Source organism: Euprymna scolopes, chromosome 31 (assembly GCF_053919585.1).
Source record: "Euprymna scolopes isolate OS-2025 chromosome 31, ASM5391958v1, whole genome shotgun sequence".
Classification (NCBI taxonomy): Eukaryota; Metazoa; Mollusca; class Cephalopoda; order Sepiida; family Sepiolidae; genus Euprymna; species Euprymna scolopes.
The window spans coordinates 65,423,511-65,436,100 of record NC_136512.1 but is presented as its reverse complement, the minus strand read 5'-3'; the positions used below and the strand labels follow the sequence as shown (position 1 = coordinate 65,436,100).

Sequence of the window (12,590 nt, the reverse complement as noted above, 5' to 3'; positions counted from 1 at the left end):
ATATATATATATATAATATATGACATATATATATATATATAATATATGACATATATATATATATAATATGACATATATATATATATAATATGACATATATATATATATATAATATGACATATATATATATATATAATATGACATATATATATATAATATATGACATATATATATATATAATATATGACATATATATATAATATATATGACATATATATATATAATATATATGACATATATATATATATAATATATATGACATATATATATAATATATGACATATATATATATAATATATATGACATATATATATAATATATATGACATATATATATATAATATATATGACATATATATATAATATATATGACATATATATATATAATATATATGACATATATATATAATATATATGACATATATATATAATATATATGACATATATATATATATATAATATATATGACATATATATATATATATAATATATATGACATATATATATATATATAATATATATGACATATATATATATATATAATATATATGACATATATATATATATAATATATATGACATATATATATATATATAATATATATGACATATATATATATATATAATATATATGACATATATATATATATATAATATATATGACATATATATATATATATAATATATATGACATATATATATATATATAATATATATGACATATATATATATATATAATATATATGACATATATATATATATATAATATATATGACATATATATATATATATAATATATATGACATATATATATATATAATATATATGACATATATATATATATAATATATATGACATATATATATATATAATATATATGACATATATATATATATATAATATATATGACATATATATATATATATAATATATATGACATATATATATATATATAATATATATGACATATATATATATATAATATATATGACATATATATATATAATATATATGACATATATATATATATATAATATATATGACATATATATATATATATAATATATATGACATATATATATATATATAATATATATGACATATATATATATATATAATATATATGACATATATATATATAATATATATGACATATATATATATATATAATATATATGACATATATATATATAATATATATGACATATATATATATAATATATATGACATATATATATATGACATATATATATATATATAATATATGACATATATATATATGACATATATATATATATATAATATATATATATATGACATATATATATATATATAATATATGACATATATATATATGACATATATATATATAATATATATGACATATATATATATATAATATATATGACATATATATATATATAATATATATGACATATATATATATATAATATATATGACATATATATATATATATATAATATATATGACATATATAATATAGATGACATATATAAATATATATGACATATATAAATATATATGACATATATAAATATATATGACATATATAAATATATATGACATATAAATATATATGACATATATAAATATATATGACATATATAAATATATATGACATATATAAACATATATGACATATATAAATATATATGACATATATAAATATATATGACATATATAAATATATATGACATATATAAAAATATATATGACATATATTTAAATATATATGACATATATATAAATATATATGACATATATATAAATATATATGACATATATATAAATATATATGACATATATATAAATATATATGACATATATAAATATATATGACATATATATAAATATATGTGACATATATATAAATATATGTGACATATATATAAATATATGTGACATATATATAAATATATGTGACATATATATAAATATATGTGACATATATATAAATATATGTGACATATATATAAATATATGTGACATATATATAAATATATGTGACATATATATAAATATATGTGACATATGTATATAATATATGTGACATATGTATATAATATATGTGACATATGTATATAATATATGTGACATATGTATATAATATATGTGACATATGTATATAATATATGTGACATATGTATATAATATATGTGACATATGTATATAATATATGTGACATATGTATATAATATATGTGACATATGTATATAATATATGTGACATATGTATATAATATATGTGACATATGTATATAATATATGTGACATATGTATATAATATATGTGACATATGTATATAATATATGTGACATATGTATATAATATATGTGACATATGTATATAATATATGTGACATATGTATATAATATATGTGACATATGTATATAATATATGTGACATATGTATATATGTGACATATGTATATAATATATGTGACATATGTATATAATATATGTGACATATGTATATAATATATGTGACATATGTATATAATATATGTGACATATGTATATAATATATATGACATATGTATATAATATATATATATTACATACATATATATCTAAAGAAACTTTGAATAAAAAAAATGCAAATATAAAAATAAAGAATGCAAATAAATTTCCCGGTAGGAAAAAAATATATTAACTAACCTATCGCAGACTTAGCACCCACATAATCCGACATGTATAATGTTTATAATCCCAAAATAGTATTCATTTATATAAGGATGGAAAAAGAAACCTTTACTACAAATGTGTAAATAGAAATCGACGTAGCATTTGCATAAGCCGATTTCGCATGTCTTCAATTTTAAAACAGAATTTTACTACATGAGGATGAAAAGAGAAAACTTTAACTAAAATTTTGTAGATAGAAAACAGGGATCATCGGCTACTTACCACGTAGCTTGTGTACATCTCGGTCATCTTTCCCCCCAGTCGAATTGTCTTGTCTGCGTTTTATGTAGACGATTGAACTTGCTATAACTTACTGGTTTTAATGTTCGACCTTAATTTTTGTTTTACTTAAATATGGTTTTAAGTAAAATAAAATAAGCTGTTTCGGAGTAATGTTAAAACCCTTTAAAAAATAAATAAATAAGCTACCAAACATTAAGTTACCATAAACCCCAAAACACAAATTGAAATCCAAATTAAAATTTTTTTTAAAAATGACCGCGTATTGTTCAGCGGTTTTCTTTTCAACAAATACTTGAACCATTAATATTAATAGATATAGAACTTTATTACATTTTCCACAGGACCTTAAAAAATAAATAAAAATAATTCATTATCTTTTCTTAGTAGAACTCTGGTGTGTAGGTGTTTTTACAGCTGTTTCTGTTTATTCTGCTGTCTTGCAAGATATTAAAACTCTAATGTCACGGAAAATAAAGCAAAATAAATCAGAAATAAATAAACAAAGAGTCGGCAAAGATGAATTAAAATATTTTAATTGAATTCATTTTGTTTATTTACGATTAAAAATAACCATAAAATGACGAAGTCGGTGTCAGAATAACAAAGCTGCCGAGAGGGAAAAACACGTGCACTTTGAGAACGTTTTAAAGAGTGGGAGGAGAGAGAGGGAAACAACGATTCTTTGTTTTTATGTTTCCGTGTTTCTCGCATCTACGTGACTTGCATTTTTTTTTAATTTATTACTAATCGAATATTTATTGAAATAAAAAATGCAATAACGTAATCGTGTTATCTTTACGATTACTGTTTCTACTTCACTTCCGGTTGATCCTTCGTTTTTAATCGATTTTTTTTTTTTTTACTGTAACTTTTGTTTATTAAATTGTTAGGTGAAATAACAGAATAGTTAAAAGGGACTCCTCCTCTGCCCATGTTAAGGGCTTTTTCTAAATAATGTCATTCGGTCAATTTTTTACGACGTGACTATCCCAGCCTATTATAAGCACCCCAACTTCCTTATGTCAAGAACGGCTTTCGGACCCCCACACCCATCTCGAAAGCCGTTCTTAACATGGAGAGGTTGGGGTGTTTATAATACGCTGGGGCACGTCGTAAAATTGACCTGTCATTATTTAAAAAAAAAAAAAAAAAACATTCTTAACAAGAAGCAACCGGAAATAAAGCGAAATCCGTAATCGTAAAGATAACCACGATTACGGATTCCGCTTTATTTCCGTTATGTTATTTTAGATATTAATTTTTTTTTCTTTTTAAGAATGTTTGATTATTAACCAAACATTCTAATCAAGGAAAAAATATAAAATAACAGCATAATTAAAATAAGCGTGTGCTTATTCGAATTGGCATTTATGGTGGCAATTAAAAGAAAAGGAAATACAGAAAAGGCTGCATTATGTATAATGCTCAGTCAGTGCTGACTGCTGAAGCTATGACAGAATATTCTTTTCATTATTTTGACTCGAGTATATATCGGTTAATATCTTATGTTTTTATATAGAGGGATGTGGTTCTCGATTGATTTAACTGTGTCGGATATATACTCGAGAGTAAAAAACAATGATAAGAATATTCGGGTTTGTATTACTGTACACATAGATTCGAAAAAGTTGTCAAAAAAACAAATATATAACAAATAAATGTTATCAAAGGCAAGATAAGTTACTTTTCTACCAAACTGGATATATTTTTCGTGTTTTTATTCAATGTAACATGTTTATTCAGCTCGAAAACCATACAGTGTTTACCGATGTATTGGAAAATTCAAGATGGCGTCTGACTCTTTAACACGGTAAGTTTGGGAAAAGGTGTTATAAATAAAAAACTGGATAAAATACTGTTAAAACTCGCTCAATATATGTTACCATGACATAGGCTGACATATATTCGGCGAGTTTTTGTCTAATTTTTTATTCATAACACCCTTTCCCAAACTTACCGTGTTAAAGATGGAGTGAGGCGCCATCTTGAATTTTCCAATACATCGGTGAACGGTGAACACTGTATGTTTTTCCAGCTGAATAAACATGTTACATTGAATAAAAACACGAAAAATATATCCAGTTAGGTAGAAAAGTAACTTATCTTGCCTTTGATAACATTTGTTTTTTGACAACTTTTTCGAATCTGTGTACACACTGTACAGTAATACAAACCCGAATATTCTCATGCCATACTCGTTACAGAACCAAGAGATCATATTCCAAAAATTACGCAAATCGATCAAGTAGTTTTTTTTATATATATATATATATATACACCAAGAAAAAAAAACTTACGATTTTTAGCGATTTTACTACTAAACTATGGAACATAAGGATGATTTTTTTTACCTCTCTACACTTCGATTCGAGTTGTCTCCTTATCTATTTCATTAGATCTCATCATGCCCGACGAAAACACTACAACTCGCTTAGTCGTAAAATTGGATTTTCTTAATAGAAAAGAAATTTGATCAAATTACATAATTTTTGGAATATGACATCTTCGTTCTGTCACGAGTTTACGCACATCATACAGACTTTTCTGTCGATGTTTTCAAAATGGGGGATCGATCTACTATAACGTATTAGAAACGGAGCACTGAGCAGTCGGAGCAGCACTCAGCAGTCAGCACCCTTTAAAAATATTAAAATTTTTGTATTTATTTATATATAATCTTGTAGATTAGTGACTATTCAATAATAATTCGTTGGAAAAAAATAATGAAAAGAAATTATATATATATATATATATATATATATATATATATATATATATATATATATATATATATATATACACGATAAAAATACAGAGGGGCCCGGGTACTGTTACTGTTTCCATACGCGCGCTTAAGTGCCAAATTGAATATGCACCAAAAAACGAAACGAAACAAAACTGAAAGTAAAGCGACTCCTGGACAAAGTCGGTATTGTAGAGTCAGTTTAAAAAAAAGGAAAAAAAAACAAACTTTTTTAATGTAAAAATAAAAATTATGACAATAGAAAATAATCATCGGATGTGGAATACGCCATAATAAAATAGTTTTAAGGATAGCATAAATGCACATGACACCGAGGAAATATATATCTAAATGAGAAACGTTTTTTCTCGTTGCTTGTAGTAATAGTAGTAGTAGTCATGAGAGCGAGCGAGAGAGAAATTTTAGACCTTTTTTGTAAACAAGAGTTGTATTGGTATTACTGAGGGGGGGGGCAGTAGTTGCATAAGGGCTTCTGGCTAAAACAAGTGCATGGTTCCTCGGTAGGAAGGGAAGGTTACATTCCCAGGCATTACCACCTCGTTTGAAGGGTTGGGGTGGGGCGGATATTGCGATCGTAGTACATTCTGCATCTAGTGATAATACCCCCTCCTCCTCCTCCTCTTCATCCGCATTTTTATTTTAGAAAGGAGACTTCACCCTCACGTTAAGACCACATCGTGTTCGCATGAACTCTGGGTGTGGAAAAAGGATAAATATATCTTTACTGTGAATGGAGAGAAGAGGCAAGAAAATTAAAAACATTTGTTAGAAGTAGATGTTATTGTTCTAGAGAGAGAGACAGTAAACACACACACACACAACATGGGGGAAAATAGCTGACATTTTCTCAAATATCGGTGTACACATGCACAGAGTGATCAGTGTTGAAAATAACGTTATTATTTAAAAAGCCATTCTTAACATAGGGAGGAGAGGGTGTTTTGTACCTATTTTGTACTTTAACCTTACAATTGAATAAAAAAGCTTTAATTAAACGTGGAAATACGATTTAAAAAATAGCGCGGATCACTCTCTGCATTAGCACCGAAATAAATATGTTCTAGTCATGCTTTTATTTTATTGGGAATTTTGCAATATAGACAACAAAACAAAAAAATGATAATAAAATAAAATGCTACCAAAGGCAAGATAAGTTACTCTTCTACCTGCATGGATAAGTTTTGTTTCAACTTATTTTAAAGTGTTCATTTAGTTTGAAACATAAGTAGTGTCAAGTCATTAGTTAGAACGTGCAAAAAATGGTTGACCTTCATCTAAGTAGTCTTAACAATCGCTCAAAAAATTGAAAATTAAAATACTGGTAAAAAAAAAAAAATCCAATAAAAGTCACCAATCGTGCGAAAATTTTATGTTAGACCAGTATTTTGTTTGATTTTCGAGCGATTATCGAGACTCTAGATTACCGCCTAAAATGTCAGCTATTTGTTTTTTGTTGTCCTAACTTAAGACTCGAAACTGCTCGTGTTTTAAAGTAAATAAACGCTTTAAAATAAATTAAAAACAAAAAGCCTATGTAGGTAGAAGAGTAACTTATCTCGCCTTTGGTAACATTTAATGTATATTTGTTTTTACTATAGTTTACATATACTGCAAAACGTCCATTTTAATAAATTTATGCTCAACGAGATCGGCACAATTAGATTTGAAACCTTACAGATTACACACACACACACAGACAGCACACACCTTTCACGTCTATATGTGCGTGGTGGTGTTTAGAGATCTGTAAAAGATGCGGTTCCTTCTTAGATAAGAATCGTCTACCCGAAATAAATCTTAGAAAATCGCACTAACCTACTTTAGCATTAACAATGTGAAATAAAAGTTGAAAAAAAAAAAAAAAAAAAAAAAAAAAAAAAAAAAAAAAACTATATTCAGGTTTTATGTGCCTGTGTGCGAGTTTATCAGGCGTTGCCCGGGAGTTTCTACTTTCGCTTTTGTATTTTAAATCGCATAAATACCTTTCGATGTTTTGTTTTATCTATTTTTTTTTTTTTTTTAACAGCTAGCTCTCTACTACACGACGTTGTCTGGGTGGAAGGCGTAGAAAATATATTTTTATATTATCGTGCTTCTACAGAATTTGAACCAAACCTACTTTTGTCGAACTAAACCCAAAACTTAGGTTAAGATTAAGTTAGAATAGATTAAAAAAAAAAAAAAATTTGATTTTAATTCTGCAAAAACTTAACTTTCCCTTTCAATTCGATAAGAAATAAGTAAGTGACCGTATTTATCAAAATTACACGAAGATGGGAAACACGATCCTGTCTGATAATACAGAGATGTTAAGCTGCTTACTTAAGTTCTTATCTAATATCTAGCGAGTCTGGTCTAGGAAAACACGAAAGCCCAAAATAGAGAAATGTTGGATTACATAATGAAATGATACTAACAAAAATAAAATAATTATAAGCTAAATTTTAAAGGTCTCAGATTTAATTGTCCTATAATTCTATTTCACAATCAAGAAAAAAAAATTTTAGGGGGGGGGTATTTTAAAATCTATTCAGCATATTTTAAGGTCGGAAATAAGATACGACGATTTAATGTTTTTATTATGCAGGTTTTACTGGTCGAATACTAACTACTGCATTAAAAATAAGTGGAGTCGATGTAATTTTTTTTTCTTTTAATTATTTTTATTTATTTTATTTTATTTATTTATTTTTTTTTTGAACGAAAGGTTTGTGAAATTCTGAATGTATAGTATTGTCTGGACATTTACGGAGTTGCCGTTGTCAGCAATTTGATAAAATAAAAATGCTAAACGACAATTTCTCATCTGAAATGGATTATAGAGGTTTCTTTTATTCCAGTAATTAAAAAACTAGAGAGGAAAAAACAAAAACGCACGTTGTAGTCATTTAGCATTGGGACATGACCAGACCAGCGTAGTTGGAGTCGGTACTTTTTGTCACTCGAAGCAATTGTCAAAAAAAAAAAAAAAAAAGTCAACGTGTTTTTGTGAGTGATAAAAATTTGACGAATTCTGCCTGGGTTTTTTTTTTTTTTTTTTTTAAATTTGAATCAAATGATATATAACCAGACGAATATTTACGCGGATAAGATGCGTATGCAAAGAAGGTACTGTGCTGAAATAACGTTAATTATTAAGAAACCCATTCTTAACATGGGGAGTATTTTATTCCGTACTTTCACCTGACAATTCAATAAACAAAAGATTCTGTATAACTTGAAAATACTATAAAAAAAAAAAACAACAACAAAAAACAGTACATTCTCTTCATTAGTGCATTTACCACACACAATTTTATATTTTTAATGCAAATAAATAGAATTAAGAACGGTATTTGGGGCAACCGTGCTATTTTTTTTAATTTTCGATAGGATTTTAACGTTGAATTCAATTTTTTTCGGTATATTTTGTTTAAAAGTGCAGAACAGTTAAAGCCCCCCCGTCCCCATGTTAAGAATGGCTTTCTAAATAACATTGTTTCAGCATGATCCGTAAACTGCACAAGCATCCTTAAGAACAAAAAAACGGTTAAAATTGTGCAATAACAAATAAGATTTTTTTCTAATTCAATAAATTAAAAAAAAAAAACGGGGTGGGGATGGTATTATACCGCCATTTCGTGTCCAAAATAAAATTATAATCTACTTTTTTAAAGACTTAAATTTAGGTAAATGAATTTTTTTTTTTGGGGGGGGGGGCTTCAGTCAGTGAAGAAGAAATCCTTCTAGGCCGAGGCAACTTTTCTTTTTTTGTCCCAATTCAGCGTGTCCCTTATTTATGGAGCTTGATCTCCCACCCCGCATTAAAATGACCTTCTGTATAACTGCCCTCGTGGGGTGTCAATTAAACAGGATAACAAAAATTTAACTTTAACTTAATATTTTCATCGCTGGCGGCCATTATTTTTATTTCGTCTTTTTTTTTTTAATGAAAAATAATTTTGTTTTAAAATGAATGGAGACAAAAACGGATTTTGGACAGCAAAAAAAGACTTTAACGAATTTGATGAAATAAAAATCAAAAACTGACAAAGTGGTTAAAAATAAATACTAGTAGTCGATAATTTAAGAATAAATTATCGGAAAGAAAAAAAACGGTCATGACAGGTAAAAAAAATATGGCATAAAAGTCGATTGTATGCATGCTAATATGTATAATAGAATTTCGTTTCGCGATAAATGAAGATCAAACAAAGAATCGGCGTTATTACCTAATATTTGGGCGAAATAGCAAACGAAAATGAGCGAGATATTCGAATAGTCTCCATAGTACAATTGAACCAAGAAATGAATAAACGAAAATCACTTACTTTTTAAATGTTTTTTCTAAGTCTTTGATTTGTTTTCTGCTAAATTCTTTAAACTCCGTGTAAGGGTTGAAGACTTTATTGGCACAAGGCGGCGGGCTCTCGCCAGCTTCGATCGCATCACTAATGTTTATTCGTCGATTTAATTTGTTTGCTAGCTCGTCAGTAGCCATGCTTCGAGGGTTCTGTGAATTATTTCTGTGTGTGTGTTTTTTTTTGTTTTTGTTTTTTTTTCCTCTTCTGTGGAGGACAATAAAAAAAAATTATGTACGTTTGTGTATATATATATGTATGCTGACAGAGAGAAAGAAGGGGAAGGATATTAATGGTTTGGTTTTTCCCGTCTTGTTTTACGGAGTAGTCCGTCAGGCAACGCGATACTGTCCGCGTCCAGACACAAAAGCCGAATGTAAGGCCAGACTTGAGCTCGACTTTTAGAAGAGAGATAGGGAGGGGGGTGAGAAAGAGAGAGATGCTTTTTGGGGGGGAGGAAGGGGAGGGAAGGAGCAAAGAAATTGTTTTTAATGGGAGGTGGTGGAATCTCCCCGCAGATGGTCACGCTATTTTTGTTTTTATTTTATTCTATTTTATTATATTACTGCTGTTGTATTTGTGCGTGTCACGGCTTTCTGCTACTTATCCTTGGTGATACGCGCGCATAGTCTTTATATCTTGTGACACGTAGGGAAAAGGGAGGGGGAGTAAGATACACAAATTCCCAGTGAGCTGAGATGCGGGGGGGGGGGGTCGAATCATTCAAAGACGAACAGAGATTGACAGTCTAAACGCAAGACAATAAATAAATAAATAAATAAATAAATAAATAATAAAACACGTATTTCCTCCTTCAGTGACGTCATCACGTTTTGACATCCGCCACTTTTCGTTTACGAGGCACCACAAGAAACATAGAAGAAAGTCTCTTGGGGAAGGTATAAAACTAATAAAAAGAAAGGAAGGAACCAATTCTTTTATTTATTTGTTTATTTGTTTATTTTAAATTCATTTTTCGATAGATCCATCGCTAGCGAGGACGGGAGGGGACGATAAAGTTTACTTTGGCAAGATTTATTGGATCAAAATAATTCTTCGGTGCTTGTGCTTGTGTAGATTGGTAATCTTTTAAACAAACGCATTTCAAGTGAAAACATCGTTACGTACTTACGTGCCATGCCGAAATTAGTATGAATTCCAAAAATTACGAAAAATGCTCCAGCAGAGGATGTGCTATATGTATTTTTAATAGACAATCACTTACAATACATTTTTGTACGTGTTAAAAAAAAAAATGGCGGGTCCTTAATTTAAGTCAATTTAAGTCAAGGGTTGTCTTTCTTGTTTGTCATACAGAATTGGTCGCGCAACTCTTCCACATTAAAATATAGGATGAAACTTGAAATTCGGTAAATTTTATTTTAATTGTAATTATTTTTCTACTTCATTTTCATAATTTTTTGGAGTTTATATTAATTTTGATATGACACTTTAGTATTTAATAATGTTTTCACCTGAAATGCGTAGGTTTAAAAGGTCACTAGTTTACCAGAGCACCAAATTATTGAATTAAAATTCTTTATTAGTTAAAATGTTTGTATTTGCCCCCACGCTGTCAATGGGAGAATAAAATGGATATTCTATTTATTTATATTTTTTGTCTGATTAAACGCCAACATACTGTAAATATCGGGGACATCTTTTTTGAAAAATGAATATATATAAATTTTAAAGTTAGGGTTCACTTTGCTATATAAATTTATAGCAACCGCTATGCTCGGCTGGAATAAATCCCCGGCAGGAACATTTCATAGCGATCACCGCTTCAACGCCCACGCGTATAAGGAACGCGTAGGTACATAACGTCGTGATGCGACCACACGCATATATAAAACAAAAGGAACTATCGCGTAGAAATACAGTAAACTGGCTGGAACGTTTGAGAAAGCCTGTATTTAAAGATTTGCCCGCCAAAAATCAAGTTAGTTTCTTCTTTGATTTCTCAAGAACAGCACTAGGTGTATCAGATTTTTTTTTTTTTTAATTTTTGACACCCCTAACACAAAACTGCGAACAAAATATTAAAAAAATGCTCGTAATTTCTCTTTTTAAAGTGGGTTGTTTATTTTCTTTATGGAATATACTTCCAAAAGAAACTATTAAAGTTGTTTAAAAAATGATAGAAATATTATTTTTTATTTTTTAAAAAACAATGTTTACAAAGTGCCTGCGCGCGTTTATGCAGCCATTTTTTTTTTTTTTTTTTTTTTTACGGAATGAAATCAATTGAATTTTAAGATTTTTTTTTTTATTTTTAAACTTTCAAAATCTATCAAAATTTTTCTATTGGTTAAATTTTTACGATATTTTCAGGTTCAATGTGAAATTTTATGCTCTTTCCAATAAACTGAATATAATATTCTAGACAAGCGTTTTTTTTTTAATTCACCCCCCCCCCCATTTTGAAATGTCTATTAAAATGAAAATAATTAATTTTCTCACCTCAAATTTATATATCACACACTGACTATAAAAGATCAATAAATAAAATAAGCTAATTTAAAACAAAAAAAGAACAGT

General features: G+C 27.5%; 1 protein-coding gene across 1 annotated transcript in view; it reads right to left on the bottom strand.

The window, feature by feature from the left end:
• LOC145255767 (EF-hand domain-containing protein D2-like) overlaps positions 1-10,862 on the bottom strand; it is a 135,188-nt gene extending 124,326 nt beyond the window's left edge. The window contains exon 1 of the mRNA XM_080114429.1: positions 10,020-10,862. Coding sequence (XP_079970555.1) covers positions 10,020-10,189 — 170 coding nt within the window. The 5' untranslated portion in view covers positions 10,190-10,862. The remainder of the gene's footprint in view (positions 1-10,019) is intronic.
• Positions 10,863-12,590: the final 1,728 nt, after the last annotated feature.